This window comes from Strix aluco, chromosome 10 (genome assembly GCF_031877795.1).
Source record: "Strix aluco isolate bStrAlu1 chromosome 10, bStrAlu1.hap1, whole genome shotgun sequence".
Lineage (NCBI taxonomy): Eukaryota > Metazoa > Chordata > Aves > Strigiformes > Strigidae > Strix > Strix aluco.
In genome coordinates, this window is record NC_133940.1 from 27,728,126 (window position 1) to 27,752,404 (window position 24,279).

The 24,279-nt window shown below is 51.4% G+C and overlaps 2 protein-coding genes across 5 annotated transcripts in view; both read right to left on the bottom strand.

Annotated features, from left to right (window-relative positions):
• Nucleotides 1-1,843: 1,843 nt before the first annotated feature.
• On the bottom strand, nt 1,844-5,105 carry LOC141927766 (transforming growth factor beta activator LRRC32-like). Its single transcript, XM_074835029.1, has 2 exons — nt 4,940-5,105; nt 1,844-4,091 (listed from the first exon to the last, which is right to left on the bottom strand). The coding sequence occupies exons 1-2, from the start codon at nt 5,057-5,059 to the stop codon at nt 2,103-2,105; spliced, it is 2,109 nt and encodes a 702-aa protein (XP_074691130.1). The 5' UTR covers nt 5,060-5,105; the 3' UTR covers nt 1,844-2,102.
• A 2,485-nt stretch (nt 5,106-7,590) lies between these two features.
• EDA (ectodysplasin A) overlaps nt 7,591-24,279 on the bottom strand; it is an 83,010-nt gene continuing 66,321 nt past the window's right edge. Inside the window, exons 3-8 of one of the 4 annotated variants that reach the window (XM_074834882.1) lie at nt 22,146-22,175; nt 18,244-18,423; nt 16,991-17,025; nt 16,536-16,587; nt 13,528-13,643; nt 7,591-11,564 (exon numbers count right to left, since the gene is read on the bottom strand). In XM_074834882.1, coding sequence (XP_074690983.1) covers nt 11,313-11,564; nt 13,528-13,643; nt 16,536-16,587; nt 16,991-17,025; nt 18,244-18,423; nt 22,146-22,175 — 665 coding nt within the window. In that variant the 3' untranslated portion in view covers nt 7,591-11,312. Of the gene's footprint in view, nt 11,565-13,521; nt 13,653-16,535; nt 16,588-16,990; nt 17,026-18,243; nt 18,424-22,145; nt 22,176-24,279 lie in introns of all 4 variants that reach the window. The other 3 variants (XM_074834881.1, XM_074834880.1, XM_074834879.1) reach the window with 3 other exon arrangements.

Below are 24,279 nucleotides of genomic sequence, written 5' to 3' on the forward strand. Positions count from 1 at the left end.
CTTACGGCAACACGTGTGGAAAGTACAGCCTGGGAGGGGGTTTAAATGAGGAACAGAGGCCACACAAAATGTACCAGAAACAGCCATCAAAGGCAACAGCAGCACTTTGGGCTCCAGCCAGGCAGCCCCTAAGAGTGACCCTGGAATGTCACCAGGGCAGGGGAAGGAGGCTGGCACGGCTTTAGGGACGGGCCAAAGCCAGGCTGAGCTCACCCACCTGCTCCCGTGGCACTTTGTGGGCACGTAGGAAAGCCCGTCCCTGCCCCAGGGCAGCACCCGAGGAGAGGGGACCCTCCTGAGGAGAAGTGCAGAAGAGACCAGGGTGGGCATGGCAGCTCCTAGCACTTCATGCCCAGAGCCCAGCGGGCTGTGTGCCCCCAGGGGGACTGGCTGGAGCCAGGGGTGGAGTGGGGAGCACCGGGATGGGAGAGCATGAGGGCTCACCATGACGGTGGGAGGGGTGGCTGGCACGCACCAGGACTTTGGCGAAGGAGAGGGACATGGGAGCAGGAGCAAAAAGGGGAAGGGTGTGTGTGGAAGCAGGAGATCCGGCAAACAGCCGCCCTAGAGCAGGAGGTTGGGTTTTCACCAGCAGCACGGGCTGCCCGCTTGTCCCAAAGGTCCCTGCAGGGTGGTGACATGCAGTGCCAGGCTCCCCCTGTGACAGCCCGGGCACCAGCATGGCCGGTCACTCGCTGTGACAAGGCACAGAGCATCAGATCAAAGGGAAACTGAGGTGGGGATGGAAACGCGGGGCCATCAAAGGCGCTGGGGGTCCCTCGAGGGAGCTGGATGCCCGTCACAGGCCGGGAAGCTGCAGCCCCAGCAGCAATGCGGGCAGCATGGGGAAGGCGTATGTTTTACAGCAAAAATGCCCTTTGCTTCACAGTAAAACCACGATAAGCTTGAAAGGAAAAAAAAAAGAAGTTAAGTAATTGGGATTTTAAGTGACTTCCCAGCCCTTTTTCTCTCACAGCCTCTAAACCAACAGGTGTGTGGACAAGTAGGTGGCCTGGGCCAGCTGGGGACTTTCAAGGTGGAACCAAAGAGATGTGAAATGTAAAAAGTTTCATTACAGCCTTGTTTTTCTCCTTCCCCAAAGCCCTCCCCAGCCCTGCAGGTACTCGTCGGGGAGGGGGGGGGGGTGCAGCACCAGTCCGCCCTGGGAAGCTGGACACATCGCACCCGGGACAGCCGTCTGTCCGTCCGTCCGTCCGGTGCTTACCAGGAGCATCGCACCCATCGCAGCCAACCCGGGTCACTGGTCGTTTTAAGCCCTGCCAACTTCACAGCATCATTCAGATGACAGCTTGGCAGGAAAAAGTAGACAAGCAGCACATTGGATCCTGCAAAAACCCCCTCCCCACCCCAGCACCGTGACCCCCCCGCGCCGAGCCAGCCCTCCAGCACGGCTTCCAACAGGCAGCGTTGCCTGCCGCTGCCGGCAGGGCTGGGCTGGGGAATGCCTCTGGCAGCAGGAGCAGGTATTTAATGAGCAATCAAACCTACTTAACTACTGCTGGGAAGGCTGTGAAACGCTCAGGTGGCACCAATGGAGACAATTCCCTTCCCACAAGCAGAGCAGGGTGGGTTCAGGGGGGACAGATCAATCCAACCAGCCCAGGTTTCTTGTCCTGGGTGATGAGGAGGTATGATGGCAGGGCAGAATCCCCCCCCCCCCCCCCCCAATTGCTTATAGAGCATTTAATTTCTTGCAGGAAACAGAGGAAATAGGGGCCAGTTCCTTCTGGAGAAGGAGAGGTGGCCCAGAGACCACCTCTGCCCAGCCCAGAGCTCAGCACCAACCACGCTCCCTTTATTTGGTTTGCAAAACACAGAGGACACCGGTGAGGGGAGGACACCTAAAATACAATAATATTAATATTATTAATAATAAATAGAGTCCTGACTGATCACTACAGTTCCTGCTCTCCAGGGCTGGGCTACTCTTTATTGGGTTTGCAATAAACTTTACTGGGTTTGCAAAACACAGAGGACACCGGTGAGGGGAGAACACCTAAAATGCAATAATATTATTAATAATTATTAATAATAGTTAGAGTTCTGACCAATTGCTACAGTTCCTGCTCCCCAGGGCTGGGCTACACTTTGGTGACGCTGTCTGCTGGCTTTGCCTCGGCTGGCTCGTCTCTTTTGGGGTGGGAGGGGAAGACCCCCACCTTGTTGGTGCGGGGTCCCGCACACCCCGGTGACTTCTGCCCTTTCTTCAGAAGGCAGCAAGCCCCGGAGCTGAGAGAGAAAATACCGATGACGACCACAAGCAGAGCCAGAGGGCTGGTGCTCCTGGGATGTGGACAAAGCCACCGAGGACTGCTGGTTATCTTGGCGGAGAAGTTCCTGCTCCCGTCCTGGTAGGCGCAAAGGGCTTCGTCCAGGTCCCGCACGCCCACGCCGGCCACCTGCAGCGTGTCCAGCCAGGCCAGCGAGCAGCAGCTGAAGGGGTTGCCAGCGACGGCCACGTCCTTCAGGCTGCGGGACCAGCTCGTGAGCGCCGGCTTTTCCAATGTCAGCAGGTTGTTATGGCGAACGTCCAGGCTTTCCAGTGGGGAGCAGAAAAGACCCGTAGGCAAAAGGCTCAAATTATTGCCCGAGAGGTCCAAGACTTTGAGTGTGCCCAGGCAGGGGAGCTCTGCCTTACTGTTGTCCATCTGGTTGTCCCTCAGAGAGAGTTTCTGCAGGGAGAACTCCAACCCTCCCAGGGCTTCCTTAGGCACGAACAAGTCCTTGTTCCCTGACAGGTCCAGGGAGAGCAGCAAAGTCTGGTTGAAGGCGTAGGGGCGCAGCCTGGTAATGTTGTTCTTGTGAAGATTTAGGTGCTTCAAGCGAGGCACGTTGTAGAAGGGGGTGCAGTTGCCCCCCGGGGCTGGCACATGAGAACCGCTGCCTGAATTCCCTCCCCAGTCGCTCCCCTGGCTCTCACAAGGCTGGAGGCTGTTGGAGCCCAGATCGATCGTTTCCAGCTGAGGCAGAGAATCAAAAAACCAGCGTGGCAGCACGCGGATGGCATTGCTGCGGAGGTCCAGCAAGCGCACGGAGAGGGCGGCGTGCTCCGGGAGCGCGGGCGAGCGGTCGCTGGGCTCTGTGCTGCCGGTGAGCGACTCCCTGGCTACCTCCTGGAGACAGTTCATAGCCAGGCTGAGGCTGTGCAGGGAGCCCAGGCTGTGGAAGAAGGTAAACGGGAACAGCTGCAGCCGGTTATTGCTGAGATCCAAGTCAGCTACATGTGTCAGACCGGCCACAGCAGGCGAGGTCCCGTTAAAGCTCGCCATCTCCTTGTAGCGCAGTACAAACTCCCCCAGATGGTGTGAGCCTGGGAGCAGGGAAGCAATAAGGTTGTTGGAGAGGTTTAAGTGTGTGAGATAATGGGCTTTGGGGAGCTCTGGAAAATAGAGGAGTCTGTTATGGCTCAAGTCAAGCACTTGAAGCAGGTAGGGCTCTGCTCCCTCCTCCGAGACAAAGAGCTCCAGGGCGTTGTGGCTGAGATTTAAAACTCGCAGCTGCGTGAGGCTGAAGCCAGAGATACAGTGGAGGGAATTCAGAGCCAAGTTCACCACCTCCAGCTCTTCCAGAGCCTCAAAAGCTCCCTCCTCGATTTCCATGATGTAGTTGTTGCTGAGATCGAGCTCGCGCAGCTGTCGTGTGCTCCAGAAGATCCCCGCCGGCAGCCTGGTCATCTTGTTCCCAGAAAGATCCAGCATCCTCAGCTTGGTGAGGTTGCTGATGTACCAGCCTGCCATGTGGCTCTCCAGGTTATTTGCTGACAGGTCCAGGACCTCTATATTCCTGAGCAGACGGAAGGCTTGCCCGTTAGCAACGTAATTGTGGTCCAGGCGGTTTGATCCCAGGAGGAGAGAGCGCAGCTGGGGCAGCTGAGCCAAGGCCGCGGCTGACACGGCTTCCAGCTGGTTGAAGCACACATCCAGGTACTCGAGCTGCCCGAACCCCAGCATGTGGCTGCCCGACAGGTTTTGGATGAAGTTGTTGGAGAGCTCAAGGTACTTCACTCCATGGCCAAGCTCCTTCGGGAACTTGTGCAGGCCAACGCCTTTGCACGACACCTTCGTGGGGCTCTACAGGAGAAGCATCAGCATGAGAGAGTCTACAAACCATAGCTCCAGCCAAGCCATTTGCTGTCCAACACAGGCATGAGCACCATGGCAACAAGCACCGCTCCCCCTTCCCAAGCCCAGCTCAGAGACAAGAAGCTTGCTAAGGTGAGCTTAACCGGCTTGTTTCTGATGGTGCAAGGAGAAGGCTCAGCCTCTGGCCCCACAGGTTGTCCTCCCATGCGTCCCAGCAAGCAAGATGGGCAAAAAAGTAGCATAAGCACTGAAGATGCAGCAGGCTGTTGGGGAAAATCCAGCCCTGGAGAGCACTGGGACAGTCCAGGGACTGGTCCAGAGCATCCCTGTCCTGTCTGGGTAGAGGAAGAACAACATCCTGGTGGGCTTCACCTTCCCTCCCCCTCCAAACTGGTTTCCTCTGCCAGTTTGGTGTTGGGAGCCTGGACGTGGAGCAGCTGGTGTCTGTCCACCCCCTCCATCATGAACGTGGAACGTGGAGGGGTGGACAGACACCAGCTGCTCCACGTCCAGGCTCCCAACTGCCTTTCTACCATCCACAGCAGCTGCCTGAGTCCCGGTGAGACCCTGCTCCCCATCCTGCCTCTGAGCATCTCGAGCTGACATCCCTGTGGCAGGGACAGCTGGAAGGTGCCACCAGCAGAGCAGGGACGTGAGAGCAGCTGGGCACTGAGGATGGGAGAGCAGAGAGGAGAGCAAAGCTAGGAAGGTTAAAGAGATGGAGGCTGGAGGGAGGTGAAAGCCGTGGGGAGATGGACCCTGTGCTGCGCAGAGGGATGCTTGCGGCCCCGCTGGGACCCAGCAATGCCCAGGGGCTCCTTGGAAAACAGCCTTACCTGGTGGCACGGCGTGGCCCTGGGCCTCGCCTCCCCGCTAGACTGGGCTCTGAGGACAGACGGGAGCAGCCAGAGCAGCAAGCATCCTCTTTCAGCCAGGCGGTGTTCAAAGAGGAGCATGATGGGCTGCGGGCGCTGCCAGCCCTGTCCCGCTCCCCCAGCGCGCTCTGGCAAGCCGGGCAGGAGCCGGGCTCTGTATAAATAGGCTTCAGGATGGGACGGGGGAAGGAGATAACGCATGTGGGTGTTTGTAGCTACGGAAGTGGGAAAAGAAAAGCCTAAGATTGCAGAGGGGGAAAAACAGTGCAGAAAGCCACAAGGAAGGGAAACGGCGGGACAGGGAGGAGGCAGGGCTGCACCGGCGCTCAGGTGATCGGCCGGCCTGAGCGCTGACATCGTAGTGCCAGGAGGCAGAGGTGGTGCTGGGGAAAGGCAGGAGGTTCTGGGGAGTTCCCCTGGGTGGACCTGCTCTTCCTCCCGCTTCCCCTGCCCTGTGCCACCACCCATTCCCAGCGGGATGTGCAGAGCTGGCATCCCCCCTCCTCCTCCTCCTCCTCTTCCTCCTCCGGAGTCTGCTGTGCCGCAAGCGCTGGGCTCCTCACTGCCACGTCGCTGTGTCCCTGCCACGTCCCCGTGTCCCTACCAGACCTGGAGGACGGCTGCTGGGTCACCCCCTCACACAGCGCAGGAACCAGGTGGGGACTTTCCCAGTAGCATCTCCAGGTGGTATCAGGGTGCCCAGAGCTGAACCCCACCCCCAGGGATTATTTTGTGGTGACATCTCCGTGTCACTGTGCCACTTAGGGCTGACACGCTCCCTGGCGACGTGCTCCTTGCGTTCTGCAAAACGCACGCTTTTGGGGTTTTTGGCTTAACACAGCCAACTTCCTTCCTGCCCGAAGGAGCACCTCCAGGCTGCTGCGTGGTTGTCCGAGGGTGTGTTTTGCTGTAGTTTCGGCTGTAGAGCTATTGCTCTAGTCCTAGATGTGTCTGGCAGGAAAAAAAAAAATTATATATAAAATAATATAAATATAAACACAGAGGTTCAGATCTGGAAGATGAAGCAGCCTGGTGTCTGTTGTTGCCTCCCACCCTCCTGACACGGTGGGGAGCACTTTGTCACCTCCGGGATGTGGTTCAGCCTTGAGTTAGACCAGCGTCACCAGGCAGCCGGGCTCAGCCCCGAGGCCAGGGCCGGAGTTTTGGGCTGCCGCCCTCCCCGTGCACGGCAAGAGGACCTGGGCTCCAGCAGCGGCTGCGAGCGCCTGGCCCGCTGTTGTTTTTGGAGGCGCGGTGAGGACAGCACATCTGTGCAGATGTGAAATCCTGTGGGCCAAGGAAACACCGACCTCTGGATGAACCTTTGCCTCCAGCGTCCCTCGTCCGCCAGCAGCAGCCGAGCCCCGAAAGCGGAAGGCGGCGCGGGGGAGGAACCGTGCCGTGCAAGGGCTCCAGCCCCCGGTGCCGCCTCGCCCGGGGAAACCCGGCCCTCTCCTCCCTGCATCCCAAATTGCTTGGCACAGGTCTACCGAGCGGGCATGGCCGATGAAATCAGCTGAAAAGTCCCTAATTTTGATCAGGGACTTCTGTGGAGAATCCCTGGGCATTTGCATCCCAAGTCTGTGAACTCCCTTTCGCAGGAGCGCCCGGCCGAGCGCGATGGCCGCGGGCCCCGAGCCCTCCACGGCGCCCTGCAAACACCCAGAGGCTTTTCACAGCCTGTGCCGAAGGCAGAGCGAACTGCACAGCGCCGACGGGGAGAGATTTGCTCCTGCAAACCATGGGGCATCCCCTGCCTCTTGCCACTCCTGGCCTCCAGGCTGGCTCCCAGGTCTCCAGCGTGGTCCATTAAGGAGAGGTGCCACGTTCCCCCCCCGAGGCTTTCACCTGAGAGGTCTCCAAAGGACAGGAGGAACGAGCTGCAGGGCTGAGACTTGGTAGAAAAGGGGATAAAGCTGCTCACCCAATGTCACAGCTGTACCACAGGGTGACAGATGCTCCCCTCCTGGGCGTTAAGCAGGCAGAAGGGTATCTGGTTATCTGGTTATCCAAGTACAGACTCACAGAATCATCTCGGTTGGAAAAGCCCTTGAAGCTCCTCCAGTCCAACCATGAACCTCACACTGACCGTTCTCAACTCCACCAGATCCCTCAGCGCTGGGTCAACCCGACTCTTCAACCCCTCCAGGGATGGGGACTCCCCCCCTGCCCTGGGCAGCCCATTCCAACGCCCAACAACCCCTTCTGCAAAGAAATACTTCCTAAGAGCCAGTCTGACCCTGCCCTGGCGCAGCTTGAGGCCATTCCCTCTTGTCCTGGCGCTTGTTACTTTGTTAAAGAGACTCATCCCCAGCTCTCTGCACCCTCCTTACATCCAATCTACTTTGTTCCCAGTAAGAAGTGACAGCGATGATGTTTCCTGTACATTCCCCTGGCTGCAGAGTTTGAAGGCAAATGCTGAGCAGTTCCCAGCCCGACGAGGGGACCGGTGCCTCTGGCATCGGCAGCCGCAGCCAAGTACTCCCCAAGGATGGAGGAACTTTGCCTCCCACCGCACGAGCACAGTTGAAACACTTTGCTGTAGCTCTTCAGACTTTCCACAGCAACTCCTGCTTTGGCTGGGGAAGGACGTCCCACTGAGAACACCAAGATCAGGAAAAAGCTTTATTTGCAAAGAAAATATTGACAATTTACATAAACTTACATCCTAATTTATATACATTATGTATATTTTATATACAGATAGTGTCTTGAATAAAGATGTTGAAGCACAAAACAGCATCAGTACATCACTGTGCAGCTCTAACAGGTAACGGGAGGAGTCCTGTCTCTCTTCCCACAACTCTTCTCCCATTATGGTTCTTCTGGGGACTCTCAGAGGCTTCCTCCCAGCCTGGGGGGAGGAACACAGGGTGTGGGGGGGTCAGGCTTGTAAGGCGGTGGCTGCAGTTGTCCCTTCCCCTTTTCCCCAAAACTTGCGCCCCGACAGCCCGGGGCCGGGATGGGAACGAGAGGGAAGGATTCCCTGCACTCCACCTCTTACTGGGAAGAGCGGAAGAAACATGAACTAAAATGAGCTCATGCACTTTGCTCATCTTCCCCCAGCGCAGCTCAGGTGCCCTTTTCTAAGCACCCGACATTGCTCGTTCAGCGGAAGGATGATGCCAAGCCCCCAGATGGGGACAGTGAGTGGCACGGAGACCACAACTGCTTACCTGGGTGAGAAAGGCACTGGAGGGAAGCAAGAGCAGGTAGTTTTGGGTAGGGAGCCACGACCTAACGCCTTTACTGAAGGGAATCCTTCCTTCAAAAGGGGCCCTGAACACAACAGCTGAGCTGGCCTGCCTAGGAACTGTCTCTGTGGAGAGGAGCTTGGGAGGGACAAGGGTTTCAGACGATGCGTTATATACCGAGTAGCTGCTCGCTACCTTTCTGCAGCTGGAGTTCAGCCGACAGTCGGGCAGCGGAGCCAAGGCACGTTGGTAAGAGGAGCCAGCACGTACCGGGGAGGAAGGCTGGCACATGGGAAGCCAGTGGCGACTGGTTTTGTGTCCACCGTCTTGGATACACAGATCTTTGCCTATAAGCGAAGCACTTCTCAACCAGACTAGGAACCAAGACGCATCAAAATTCAAAGACATCAGAGGGAAAGACTGGAGCAAGGCCCTGTTCCTGCTCGAGTTTGTTCAGACCTCCCATACGCATCCTCCTCACGCTCCTCTCAGCTGCTTCCAGGCCCTTTCGGCTCCAGTTAAGGGAAAGAGGCACCAAAGTCGGTGGGACATCATCGAGAGAGGCAGCACAGCAGCTGCTATACTACAGCCTAGGTAACCTGCACTGGACTACTTCATCAGTGAGAACTTGTTGCTAGAGAGGCCAAAGGGTTTCAAGTATAAAGACTCCCCACGGCTGCTACGGGACTGGTGATCCTGCTCATCCCAGGGATGAACCCAGCTCCCAGCACCAAGGCCACCTGCAGTCAGGTGTTCTCTGCTCTCCAACTCCATGTCCAATTCCAACTCCACGTCTCCAACATGGCTACACCCAGCTCACGCTTTGGTGTAACGTGAGCATCAGAAAGAGCCCGTTAACATCTTCCATGGCTCATGACGAGGGAGGCAGGAACGGCCCCCTCCTGCTCTCCTCCCGCACCCCAGGCACACGCCAGAGAGGGAGGGTGAAAGCGATGCGGGGGGCTCTTATGGAGAGAAGGAATTACCCCTCTGCCTCCTCCTGCCCGCTGCCGGAGTCAGGAGCAGATCACAGAACCTGTCAGTGGGGGACGAGGAATGCAAAGTCCATCCACTGCGCTCTCCCAAGTCATTGCGTTATTTACGCTTGCCCCTAAGTCTTGCTGTTCAGGCTGTATTCTAAAGCAATTCTGTTAATGATTTGCTTAATGTTCTCACTGTACACAGTTGTCCTGATTCATTCTTGTCAGAGGAACATGTCCTTCTTAATCCATTCTAAAGGAAATAAACCACAAAGACGAGTTAAGTGTCCCTAAGGCTCTTGCTAGTCCAACATGTTAAGGCTAGAAAGGAGGAGAGCATATTGAAAAAGAAATAGCAGGCAATTTTTCATGCAGTTGTTTTACAAACTGCACGCCTCCTGTGAATAGCGAGGCTGTAGCCAAAGCTGGGTGCCCCCAAGAAATATTTATCTCCCAATAACTGCAATACTTGGCAAGTGAGATCACTCGCTACGGATGGGGAAAAGCGACGGAGCCAAGAATGCTTCAGCCAGGGTGGACCCTCCTGCGGTCAGATCAGTTGCTACAGCACGGTGCTGAGACACGTCCGCTCCCACAGCCCTGCAGGTGACCACGGCTGAGCCACCTCTGCTTGGAGATGGAGGTCATCACCAAGACAGCGGTTCGGGACTTGTCCCATTTGCTACATCGGCTAAAACTTCACTCCCCTCTTTTTTAAAGAAAAAACACGCTCTGAAAAGAAATCCGGTTTAAAAAAAAAAACCCAACACAACTAAGCACAAGCCAAGGCATGACACAAAAGAGCAATTAGCGCTTCAGCCTCTTCCTCAGCTCGAGCACATCTTATAGCTTTAGGTCTCCCCAGTTGAGGGGAGGTAACGGGAGAGAGTTGCTCAAGAAGCCAAAAGAAACAATAGTGTCCCAGCTCTTCTATTAGTCACCAGAAATCGAGTTATGACTAGACTCAGCAGGGCTCAGAGAAAAGAAAAAGTGGTGACTTCATGCTGGACCAGACTTTTTAAATACAAATTTTTTTGCTAGAGACTCCATCACCACTTATTAGAGCATTTTAGGTAGAAGGGTGCCAAAAGGAAAGGGGTGGGGGGAGGAAGGATGAAAACCACATCTAAAAGCAGGGCAGTTGCTATTAAAACAGAAAAAAAAATTTCCTGTTTGAATAATTTTATTCTTAAACATGACAAACTTCTTCAGAGTGTTTTCACAAGTACTTGTGTCTGCTCTACGCGGCTTGGTGAAGCCTGTAGAAATGTGTTCTGGTTTGCAAAATATTAATTAAAAAGACCAAAAAAAAACCCCAAAAAACCAAAACCCAACAAAAAACCCCAACAAAACACAAATTGCTGTAACAGCAGCAGTACTTTAAGGCAGCCCCCGTTAGGGCAAGGTATACCTCTGGGGTAATGGCAGGAGCTGAAAGTAGCAGAGGCGCTGGAACCGGTAATCGGCCTTTTCTTTGGGACTTTGTGATTTCTGGAATGGGGAGGCAGTTTCCTATCCGCTAAGCCTGCTCTACGAAGTATTCATCTTCCTCTCACACTTACTGCTTTTGCAGCCTGCTTCCAAGCTCGAGGCAGAGGCGCTTCGCCTTCTTTGCGCGCACTCCTGAGGATGAATGTAAACACCACTGACCCTGTCTTATTCACCTCCCTTCGCGCCCTGTGGCCGTTCCCAGGTTGAACTGGGAAGGCAGAAAGCCAGAAACCCCCTTTTTCTTGCTTTTGTTAGCGTGGAGAAGCAGGAGTGCCTGGATAGGACGATTTGGACATTAGTCTGTCTTCTCCCGCTACCGCCTGGGATGCTCTTGCTAGTGCAACATAAAAGCAGAGACCCACACCACTCTCAACAAGCCTCGTGTGAAGATCACAGAGCAGAATATCAGTGCAGTAATACTTGAAATACTGAGACAAGGCAGACACAACAGCCTTTCTTCCTCACAACGCTTTTTCAACTAGCTTTTTGATCCAAGTCTCCACACAAGTCACAGAAGACAATTGTGCTTCCTGCATTCACATATAGGAATAAATAGCTCTGGATCAGTTTTCTTTATGGCCGGATTACAGAACCCCCTGAAATACTGATACGCTTATGAACAGCAGCACTGTGCAGTTCTGTGAGTATCCTTGGACACGCCAAGTTCATCTAGGATGCTGGTGCATCTCCTAGGCGTATGGCCCCAAAGAAAGTTGTGTGCTTGCTCATGTTGATGGAGATGTCAGCATGGACCATTTTCACAGCAATCTTCTGCCTGGCTTTGAGGAGGCAGACCCCAGCTGTGTAGCAGGTATTGAAGTTGGTCTTGCCGGTCTCAATACTCCGAGTGCATTGCAGAAAGGGCTTTTCATCCACCACCACCTCATAGCTGGCAAAATCTGTGAAGTTTATGTAGTATACCTGATGTGAAGCAGGAAGAAGAAAGGTGTTAGGGGGTGTATTTGTGCGCGTGGAACAAGTCCGCATTCCTTGCAGTGTGTACACACACGTTCCCTCTGCTAATGATCCCTTCCTTGGCCCTGGGACACCTGTACTCATGGGAGGTTGATTTCTTCGAGGCAGAAAGAACCCCAAGCAAACCAAACATGAGGAAACTCTGTATTCCACTTCACACTAACACAAGCATGCAAGCATCTGTGAATCCACATATCTATGGCTGAGCTACAAATCCTCGCTTTAGACCCTGCTTATTACAGGAAAAATTACAAACCTGCACAGGCCTAGTTACAAAAATGTGTAGACAGCCCTATCTGCTACAAACAGCTTTTTATCCAACAAACAAACAAATATTTTAACTGAAGTCCTCTTTCACTTACCTGGCCAGTCCTGCTTTCTGGGTCCCATGAGCCTCCTTTAGTGTTGACATCAAAAATGCCCTAAGATGTACTGGGAGTTGCCTTCTTTGTAATTGGACTTGAGGTGCTTGCAAAGGCATCAGCTATTACAGGGAAGACACTCTCCCAACCTCCACTGCTTGGAAGCAAATGACCTTATCGTGTTTGTACCCACTGAACTCTTAGATCTAGTGCCTAAGTCCCCATGACTCCACTTCTCGTTACTTAACCATCTCCCACACACTGATTCTGAAGAACCACGAGATGCAGGAGAAAGGCCTGTCCAAAGAGAAGTCAGTCCCAGGGAGCTGCTTCTTCCTGATAGAAGAAAACCAGCCAATCTGGGTGCATCTGCTAATTCTTCTTAGTCTACACCCTGTGACCACAGAAGCTACACAAGACCGAGTCCCTTTTTTTTCCTTGATGGGCTACAAATGACAAAGGCTCCAGAGGCACAACCTTGTGGCCAACGATTAGCATTAAGCACTCAGGAAAAAATTATACTTTGGTTCACTGGATTTACCTTTCCTGCCTCCATCCAAACCAGACACGTAACCAGTTCCACGGAGGAGCACCTAACCTGACACCCACAGCCAACTTTATCCGACTCGGTACAGTCCCAGTGGGGCTGCAACTGAACAGAGGCAAATCATGAGTGGGAGGGTAATATTAGAAGCCTGGAGTGAGGTGGAAGTTGCTTAATTGTGGTTGTCACACAGCAACCCTCGTCTTGCTAAAATCTGTTCTGGAACCTGGGCGGTTTTTCAGCCCACAGGTGAGTGGACACCCTGCTCTGGAAGGGGAGAGCTTCAGCAACTCTGGTCAGAGATTTACAAGACACTGGGAGCAGTGCGTTAAATGACAGTCCGTCTGAGGAAATGATGCCTTAATTAGCTGTATACTAAAGCATAATGCAGTAATTTATTACTTTGTTTAGCCCTTTTTACAGAAGCAGGTCCGTACGTCCACCATCGGTACCAACTAAAGCAGCAGCTGAGCCATCCCGCTGCACAACGTGGCTGCTGGCGCATCGTGTCGGTCTGAAGCTACACGAAGAAGGTGGAGGCAAAAGGGAGTTACCTGGGCTGGAGTTTGGCCGGGCCTACGCTTACAAAGAGTGACATGGCTTTGAAATGGCCACGGTTTAGTTTTACATCTTAAAGCACAGAGCCTAGCATCCTGCTGGGACCCTTGTTCTGCAAGGGGGTTTAGATGGGCTGGTGAATGACTGCACAGACAATATGGAGGATTAAAAAGAGGCCTCGGTGGCACGTGGGATCGGGCTGGGTGCCTGCGCACGTGTTTCGGTAACTAATCTCTGGCAGCTGGTGTCACGGCGAAACGTGTGACCTCGCACTTCGAAATGCTAACGTCTTCCTCGGACACACATCTCCTAGAGCACGAAGCGGTTAAAAGTACATACAAGTTCTTGGCATTTGCTAGTTGTCTGGAGCCCTCTCGTGGTTCATGCAAGGCTTCCATTGGAACACAAGAATAGGAGTTAGGCCTAGGACCGTACTCACTTCTACCTGACTATAGATGAAGTATGTGCCGTCCACCAGTACCTCCAGCTCCCCACTGCGGGCATGCAGCTTAAACACCTTGGGGTTCATAGTGATGCGAGACCAGTCATTGAGGACTCCACCTGAAAGATCTCAGTATGAGAAAACGGCAGTCACTCAGTACCCGTCAGAATGAAAAGCGCAGGAGCACAGAAATACAGTGACATTGCAAGGTTTCATACACAACAGCTGGCACAGACTCGAGTTGAAAAGTCAAGTTACTCGGTAAGAAATTCCCAGAATTAAAGACTACGGGGCGTTAAGTTTGGACGCCTCTCTACAGCTCCAATTACACCATCTCTTGCTGGTGGACACCCATGTCGTTCAGTGCACAGCACAACTGATTCACGTCTCTACTTGTCCTCATCAAGAGGAGCACTCCTCATCCTTGAACATCAGTGTATGGCCTTTTGTACTACACTACGTTCATCCCCAGTGCTGGATACAGACTAACTTGCCTCCTCTTGACACTAAGTTGAGCTTATTATCATATCTGAGTGTTTTACAGGCCTGAAAACATGTTGCCAGTATCATCCCCGCTCCAGAGCAAAGACACTCCAGCACATGCAGATCAATGCCAGTACTGCGAGGTATTTGCTAAGTTTTCTTAACTGACCTGAGAGGCCAGGGGCTGATTTTTCTCTCTATTTTTTTTACATTCAGCCACAGATCCCAAACGACTTAGTGCAGCTGCGATTATAACAGCACTTCTTCAGGTGCCTCCTGAAGAGCATTTGTTCATGGCCCTTCTAAAAGCTTTGTTACTGGTGACTTCCCTGGTGTCATGGAAGAAACTCCGCAGCACAGGTAGGACCAGGATCCAATTCTCCAAGAAAGATCCTCAGTTGACACCACCCAGCCTTGAGACCACTAAACCTCTTCTTCTACTTCCCATCTCATTTATTCCCCTCCCCACACCCCTCTACCCAGCTTCCATGCTGAACGAAGGGGACCTTCAGCAGACGGTGTGCTGAAGGTATCACCAGGCATGTCCTGGAGGACCACCGCAAGGCGAGGATGACAACGGTGATTCCTGTCCTCATGGGAATGGGGCTACACATGGCCAATCTGTCTGCCCCCCTCTCAGTGCTGCTGGGCTGGCAGATGTCCTCAGCAGATGTGTCATGATAGGGCCTTCACCCTCACTTTAAGCCTTGGGATCATCCTTAGAAGAAAACTAGTCCTTGCAGCAAAAGGGACAACATTATTATGGAGAAAAACCACGTGCAACTGCAGGACTACACCGTCTCTCAGGACACGTCTGTGCACGGAGGCCAACTGAGGGTTACACAATCGATTTTAATTCTGGTATTCCTTTACTTCAACATTCTTGACTTTGTAACTAGCATTATTTTAACAAATGCTTTGTCATTACATTTCCTAGGTTTTTATAAAGCCAAAATAACAACAAAGTACGAAATTGCATCACGTCACACCACATTAACCCCTAACTGGGGTCCTCAACGCAGTTGGGGATTTATAGATCCACCACCCAGCCCCCCGGCACTGGAGCCAGTGGAACAACTGACAACATGAGACGGCCCCTGTCCCCTGGCCGGGCCAACAAGCAGGTCCAGAGGACACGCTCCGCTGTGAGCCCAGAACAGAGCTGCTCTCCGGAGGTGCCTTGGTTTATCAAATACAACTCTTCTCCTCCCGGTTTTCATCTGCTTTTCAGCTCCCTGCACCCCCGTCGCAAACCAGCCAGGCTGTTTTGTGCTGGCTGGCAGCTGGACAGCATTAATGGCTCGCAGCATCAGATTGTTCCCAAGCAGCAGGGAAGGACACTCACAGGGCAATTCCCACTCTTAGAGAGTAGTGTACGCTCTGTAAACATACAGGCTTCCCATTAATAAAGGGATAATTACTTTCTGAACGTAAGCAAACCAGCATCTTGTCCCTCGTATTGTTCTTAGGAACGGCCGGCTTCCTTTTTGTTTTGGGGAGCTTCCCCCCACCCCGCTGCAAGCCAACTTCCCTAACCAGGAGAAATTTCAGCTCCCACAGCTCACGTCTGCTGAAAGAGAGAAACTGCCTTTCAACAGAAGCGGTGGCCAACCCTCATCATCCCATGGACAGGGCAGGAGTTGGTGGCCACAGGTTCCTGCAGCACCAATCCTTGGGAGCTGCAGCCCCCCAGGTCTGGGATGGGGGTAGGTGCTCCGGGACTGCCCCCTGCCCTCCCCGGCGACCTGCTCATGGTGACTTAGGCAGGGGACAATCAGCCAGCTCCTCTGCGGCACAGCCAGACATCATGAGCAGGAAGGCAGCAGCTAATGAATGAGACCCAGCTGTTGGCAAGAAGAGCAGGAACTTGAGCAGAAATTGGATAAGGATCCGGGGAGGAAGGAGGAGAGCAAGGAAGCTGCCTGCGGATGTGAAATGGCTTGGCAGGACTCGGAGCTTAAAGGCTTGAAGGCTGTTGGTGGGGGTAGAGAGGCATTGAGGGACCACAGAGGCTGCGTGGGGGCACGCTCGCAGTGTAACACAGGAGGAGCCAGGGGCTGTGCACCTCTGTGTCCTCACACTACAGCTGTGCCTTCCCCTGCCATAAATTACTGGAGAAAAAAACACAGGCTAAAACACAGGGCTGAGACAGGAAAAGGAGACCCTGAGGGTGTAAAAAAGAAGAGAGTGGGAAAGAAGGTTTGGCCTTTGAGGAGCTGAGGAAAATTGGTGATACAACAGCAGGTTGGAGGAGGCACAACACGGATCTGGAGGTCAAGAAGGGAGATTCAGCGGGACAGAATTACTGGGATGCACACAAGATAACCTGGGAGAGAAACAGGAGTGCAGGAGAAATGGGGACTCAGCAGAAGACCCCCCTAAGGAGGGGAATGAGTCTATCTCAGGGGGGAGGCCAACAGCAGGGATAATCAGGGACCTGTGTTACAGGAGGGACTCCAACCCAGATACGAGGCTACGGGTGCAGGATGGGCTCTTTTCAACAACTGTCAATATCATGAGATCCTTACCATTCTTCACTTGGATTGCTGAGCCTTGGCCTTGAAGGTGGACCACAGCTGGCTGCAAACAAGATCAGAGGGATCTGAAGTTAATGGGGAACACTGTCGTTTCACAGCCACTTGACACACCTCCACAGCACTGCTGACCAGTACAGAGGCATGACAGTACCCTGAAATCATTAATGCTGTTCATAAAAGAAAAAACAAGATCAGAGCAGCTGACAACAACATGTTTAGGTACTGGAGAAGGGGTGAGAAGCCCAAGCCAGATTAATGTGGCTTTTTTTTTGAGCAATAAAAAGGGTGAGCTCAGGCAGTCACTCTGTGCGGCTGGGATTCAGCACACGCAGGAAGGGGGGGCGGTTTTTTCAGACACATCAAACACAACATTAGCAAACATAGCCGGTAATGTTTACAAAAATCCAGCCAAAGCTGTTTTTTCCCTTCGAAGAAGATCAACCAACCTGGATGTCTCTGGAGCCGGCCTTGTCTGTGGCACCTGCAAAATACAATTTCACATCATTGAAGAGGAAGTGTGAAAGAGCTGCAGTAAACACTCCTATAAAGAAAACTTCTCTCACCCCGTAATAACCATTAAAACCCCATTTTTACCAGGAGGAGGACAGTATCAGTGGTATGGGGTGCAGGTTAATGTTAAAAAGTACATAAACAAGAAAAAGATTCCTCCTACTTTTCCCTACTTTATTCTTACGTTTCTGTCTAACATCAAAATTCCCCAACGTTATTCAACCAGTTTCCACTAGAAGGACAAATTGCACAACCCCTTTCCTGATCGGTAGTGGCAATAAAGCCTCTTGGCTGCAAAGATTACAAGTTTCACTCTGCAGTAACTCAGGTCATTCATTGCATTCAAGCTACATGCTGAAATCTCTTTTCTCCGAGAGCCAAATCTCTATTAAAGAGGACATGCTTGTGGGCAGCACTCTGGAGTGCTAAGGACCTCATGCTGCTCCTGGCCTCTGCTTTGGCAATTTCTGAGATATAAACTGAGAAGACAACCAAGTGTTCCTTTGAGAGCCATGTGAGCTATAGGGTAATAGGCCTGATTTCTCTAAAGATGTATTTTTTAATACTAGACTGTATATATGTAAAACAAACAACACTTATGTGAACTTCCATTAATCCACATTTTAAAGAGTTATTAAATGCCAGGATTTTAACAAAATAGTTGGCACAGGACTCCGTGGAGAAACAATATAGTGCAGATACAAAGAAACAAAGGAAAACGAAACCAAGAACTGCAGGAGAAAAACCCTATTTTCATCTGGGAGGGCAAGCTGCCGCGGTTCATGCAGTTCCTGGGCTGGCTCAGCGGCCGTGCTCAGTGTCAGCCTTCCCGGTGCCGATGCAAAGCTCGGCTTTGCGTCAGCTGAAGAGGAATGAACACAAACACGACGGGAAGAGCCGCCCCGCAGCCGGTTTGCGCACACAGCCATCGGTCACCGGCAGACTTCCGAAGCAACTGAGGCTCTGCAGGTCTTGGCTGCTCCTCTCGTCCCACCGCGGGTGCAAGGATGAGCCCAGGAACGCCTGAGCCCTACACAAAGGTGCTGCGCCATCGGTATTTGGGCCCTACGCTGGCCTCGGGTGGAAACCTGGCGCTTATTTATTTCTTTGTAGAGCGGCGGTGCCGCCGTGGCATCTCCTGCGTCCCTTCGGAAAGGCTCTGAGCAGAGAAGGGGACAAACCCCGTTACCTGAGGGGCCCTGCAGTCCAGGTGGTCCCTGAGGGCCTGGCGGGCCGGGGGGGCCGGGCGGTCCCATGACGGTTGTGCCAGGAATCCCTGGGATGCCAGGAATGCCGGGGGGACCCTGGGGCCCAGGAGGACCTGGTGGCCCTTGGGGACCGTTGGGTCCTGGAGGACCAGCCTTCTTACCTGAAAAATAGAAGGTCAAACATTAGCTTCTCCGCACATGGAGCGTGGGATGGTCTTTTACCTACAGGAAAGCCCCGGGAACAAGGGAAGCAGAAGGTTGGGGGTAGCTCATTGCTGGCTGGAGGGCTGGGACAAGGAGGAGCACCCAAGCGGCCAGGGTGGGGGTCCCATGGCACCATGAGGACAACTCTACCGGCATGGCAGGAGCAGGTCGCTGCCTTGCAGACTCCTCCCAGCATATGTAATTACATTTAAACAAGGCATGTGGACTCTCTGAGGCCTCCCAAGAGATGGAGGCTCAGATGGTCTCTGTCCCAGAGCTCTGGCTGCAGCCCTGGCCTGGCCACACTGCTCTGGGCACGGGGCTGGGTGGTCCCGCAGCCCCCAAAGGCAGCGGGTCGTACCCCGACGGCAGGGTGGGATGCTCCCTTTGACCAGCTGCACTGCAACATGGCAAAAGTTGGAGTATTAAAAGCAGAGGTGAACTGCTCTGCAGTTTCTCAATTTTTCCATTTTTTGATGGAAAACAGCTGCAATCTTTTCTACCTGCTGTGTATGCATACATTAGCACATAATCCCCGTGGCTTGATCTCCCGTCTGAGGGAGAGAGGTGCCTCCAGAGGGCAGTTCAGAGCTGAGCTTCAGCTCCTCTCCGCCAGCTGCTGAGCGCCCAGGGCCATGCAGGAGGCATCCCCACATCCCTGCATCCCCACATCCCTGCTGCTTCACACCTTTCTACCAGGATGCACTGAACATCCACCAAAGACTTAGATGCTACAATGCCTCCAAAGAATCACACGTGCGTTTTGGGCTTTGGATGGACGGGTAAGGCGGGGACTAACCCACTCAGGAGGATGAAAGCACTGAAGAATTGCCACAATCCTCAAACACATCCCAACACGCGGTCCCAGGAAGAGAAATAGCGCAACCATGCAAGTAAAGACCCTTATCAGGCACAAACACAGCGGACTCGAAAGAAGGTCTGCAGGGAAAGCCTGATCTGTGCTCTCCGGATTCTCCAGAACCCTGATACAATTTATGTTTTTTCGAGATAGCTTTTAAACTGAAACTTTATAACAGCTTTTATGCCAAAGAGCTTTATTAACTTAGCAAAATTGCTTCAATTGCTGAAACAAACTCTGCTGTAGGACAGAATTAAACATTTCTTTAGATGACAGCAGCAGTTAGGATATGAAATAATGGTTATGGGAATGGTTTCTGAGGATATTTATGTACTTGTTTCTCCATTAAATATTCATCTGTCTTTGCCATGGAACAAAACTATAAGGAAAACCCCATCTATTTTAGTTAGCACAGAAGTGGAAATCTCTAGATGGCCACTAGCCACAAACACGGAAATCAGTGCAGGACAAATGTGCGGTTTAGCTTCAACGTGCAGAAAACTTAAGTTCAAGTAAACATGGGTGATTAAATAATACTGGTATCCTACAAAAACGGGGCAAAGGCTTAGGGGGACAAACTGCGCACAGTATTTCTGCCCAGATTAGCAGCTGTGTGGTCAAATCTAAGCTGGCAACAAGCCAGCCTTCCTCTAATCCAGCAATTCTCCTCCTCCTTGGGATAACGTCACGATTTGGAAATTATCACCTTGAATCAAACCCCTTACCTATTTCCCCTAAAGCACACTTACTAAATTCTTTTCGTTCACATCCCCTCCGATCCAGGCCACCCGAACGAAGGATCACATGCAGTGAGTCAGGAATCCTGCTGCTGTCACTCCTTGCTTTCCTTCCCATGAGGGATACACATTACAGCTGGTTTAACTAATCTGTCTCAGAAATCTGGTCTGCTACTAAATGAGCTGCTAGTTTATAGCAGTAAAACAATTGCACATAATTCTGATGCCGCACAGGGACACTTATTTTCTGTGCATTCCCGCTCACTCAAGTATTTTCAACTACTTTTCTGCATTAATGGCACCTTGCTTATTAAAGTCATGAGGCAAAAAATAGGTATTCAGTAAGTATAAAGCTCTTGATTCATCTTCGAACGGAGGGGAGCCAACCCCCGCCATGAGCAGCTCTCCAGGGAGGGTCTCCAGCACCCAAGTCCCAGCGTGCCAAGGCTCCGTCTTTACCCACATGCACTAGGCAGGCTCCAAAACTCAAAGCAGGCAGAACAGTAAGTTTTCCTTAATCATTGTTTGCCAAACAATAAGCTCTAATTCTAAAAAAAATTAAATGTGACAATACCATAAAATTAAACTATTTTATACAGCGTTACAGCTGTATGTAATACAGCCCTATGAGATTTCCCAGCTACTCCAGAATCGCTATGAATACCACAGTCATCATTTGTTATTAGTTCAGCTGATTTAACACGGGTTTAGGGTTTCAGAGTTTTGTTAGGACAAGCTTCTCAAACATAAAATTTTATGCTGCTTTTGAGGGTAAATATAAACTAAGTTTCTAACTGTGGCCTGTCTCAACCTCTGAGCCATAACTGGAGTTTGTATCCAAGGATTAAAAGCGATTTGCTGTGCTATTAAAGTAGCAAAGACGTGCAAAGCTCGGCTGCTCTTGCTGCCGCAGGTTGCCACGGTGGGCTGGAGCCCAGGCCATGGACCAGCATGCTCCTGGAAGTCTCTCAGGGGACACAGCAAAGTGTCAAACAGCTAACTTTCCTGTTAATTAAATATACGTTAAGTGCAATAGGTAGTAAGCAGAGAGCTGCCGTTGCACGTGTCAGCGCTTTGCTGCACAGGCCTGGCCACGAGCACGTGCTGCACATCGACGCCGGCACGAGCCTCTTGATAAATCGAGCTCCCTGGGCTTCAGAGGCAGCACGACCCCGAGTTGCTCACAGTTTCTGCACTTCTCACGACCCACAGCCCGTTGCCAGCATGCACTGCAGTTTTTAAAACGTGCACAGAAGCGTTTTGATGGTTACAAGGAGGAAAAACGGGCAATCTGACTGCGTTGGCCTGAATTCAAGACTGCAGCATGAAGCACCTCAGATTCTTTGACTCGCTCAAGTTCCTGGGAGCAAGTGTGTGATCATGAGCATCCCTCAAGAGTCCTACACAAACAGGGACGGCATCAGGCACCCCATGGAAACACAGGGCTGCCTCCTGAATAACCCAAGTCACCACAACTCAGTGATACGCGATTAAAAAAATTCCCAATTACCCATCGCAAACAGCTCGCGGAACATAAACAAGCCAGATAAAATACCTGGGGGCTGACCCACACTCAGAATGGACACATAAAATAATACTTCTGCAGTTAATACACAACCATATATGAGATGCAGAGCGTATCAATGTTGACTTTGGTGGGTCGGAAGAAGACCCCAACCTGCAGCAGACCCATGGCAGGACAGGGATGAAAGCTAAAACTGCTTCGGCCTGGCAAACAGCAAGCGGCTCCTGATAGCTGGTACGTGACTCAGCTTCACTCAACTATTTAATTATATCATCTTCAGAATGACTTCTATACAATGTAATTAACTTCCTTTAGCTTTTCAGGCAGGTTTTAACGAGCGCTGATGCTCCCCACCACCGCTGGGTCACACAGTCCTGCCATGGCAAAGGCGTGTGAGAGCAGCTCGTGGTCCGTGTTGTGGGCCCACGCACCACGCTCATCCCTGCCCTTCCTGGAGAGGGAACCTCTCCTTGCTTTCTCCTTCATGTTGGCTACAGAAAATTCATAGACGGGTACCGCAGGCACAGAAAGGAAAATTAAATTAAAACTCAAACTTACCCTTTTTCTTGTTTTTGACTGAACTTGGACCTACAAAGGAAAAGAAGAAAACGAATGAAATTCAGCGGTCATTTCAACTTAGAAAATCCCCACTTCTATCAACACCCACCAACCCAGAGGGTGTCTCTCCAGAGCTGGAACAAAACTGGCCATGAAACTGGTAAGCCAAAGATGTATTCTTCTGTTCTCTACAAACAACTGCTGAGAAGGCATAACGATGTTACCAGACCCAGACCTGATGTACCCTCTCTCAAACTAGCAACCCGTGGCTGGTATAACGCGAGTGCGTGAGTTTTGGTGGGCACCTCTACCCCTTCCTGCGAAGATGAGTTAAACCATCTGCTTGTGGCCAGTGGCAAAGCGCAGGTGACAGATGCTCTTCAATCTTGAGCCAGAGCTTTACTCTCAGGTACCAGCTTAGTCCCAGCTCTGCTCAACACTGCTCAGAGTTTTGCCATCTGTATCCACCAAAGTCGCTGACAGAAGTACAGCACGTCAAACCTTCAGACAGCAAAAATCCTGAGACTCAACTGAAACCATTTAAAAATACGGTCCCTAAACAGCAGATTATTTTTCAAGTGGACAATGGATGCATTCGTGGTCTATGCAGCCATACATGAATTCTCTCTGTTAGCCTGAAATCACCAACATTAACATTTAAAGCTGACACAGTTTACTTCCCAATGAGGACAGGGTAGAAGGAAGTTCGCATGACTCTCAGCTGAGAGCAGTAACCCAAATACTTGCAACTCAAGTTGTTTAAAAAAAAACAACCCTAAAAAAAAACAAAAGCGAAGAATTAGTATGAACAGCTTATTTAAACAATGGGAGTACAAGCCTCCCGAGCAAGAAGTGAAAATATTTATAGTGAAGCTGAGGAACTACATGACTTTTTGAGCAAAAGCTGAAGTGTGAAACATGTTCCATTGCTTCCTCAAAAATTAGTCATGGATGGGAAAGAACTGCAAAAATCCCCAAATATTCCCTCACTGTTCATCAGTGAAATGCCTCTAAAATCTGGGTCTAAGCACACATCAAAGACTGAAATGACTTTTAACTGGGATTTGTGTATAATGAATGCAAGGTAATGAGGTTGCTTTGGGTCGGTGTTGGTAAAGAAAGACAAATTACCAATTAGTACCAAAGTGCCATATTCCCAGGGTTAGTTAGAGGAAAGATGGGAGAAGGACCAGAGAAATACCCTATAGCCTTACTGATGCCTTTTCAACAGGAATATTAATTTGCCTACATTATGCTCTTGAGTCACAGGAAAATAATGGTATTATCTGATTTATTATTTCTGCTAATTTACTGTTTTTTTTACTAATCCATATATTCACAGTATTAAACCACATAGATAGGACAACACACGGGTTTCTAACAATGCCAGTCTTGGTATCTGCCAGGGAGCAGCACCGAAGCCAACCAGCAGGTCCACCACCAGCAGATGAACTGCAAAACCTTTTATGTTTGGCAAACACCAACAGGCTCCTCTTTTTGCATTTTCTGAGCTCCCGTGAGGCAGAATGAGCCGCGATCACACCGGCCCTCATCTTAAGCACCAGCTAGTTCATAACATTGCCAGTGAAGAGGAAAAAATTGTCTGGGGAACATAATTTAACAAAAAAACCCCCACAACCAAAACCTAACACAGCAAGCAAAATGCAAGTGCTACGTATGTGTCTCTTCAGACCTCGGAGTCACGAGAGTTTATTTCATGTTATATATATCACACCATTAGCGCTATAACCAGAGTGAAAGTACAAATAGCTGCGGTGAGCCAAACACATTTGAAATGGATGGAACCAATTAGCTTCAAAGATGAATGGGAGGAATGAGAACCACATGCGATGTCAATGTTCACAGTCTATATTACAACACACGCATCTGTTCCAGGCACGGCAGAGAGAGATGTTACGGCTGTGCAAGTGAATCTTTCGACAAACACAAAAATACTTCTGACATGAAAAAAACACAGCATTATTAGCCCTGGGAGCTTCTGGGTCTCTGGGGTTTGCATCTGTTCATCTCCCAATAGGAGGGGGTGGATAATTTAATTGTAGCAGGGAGCCATAAGGTTCATCCGATACACCAGAAGACAGAATTTTCCTCATTTTTGCTCAAAATGGTAAAC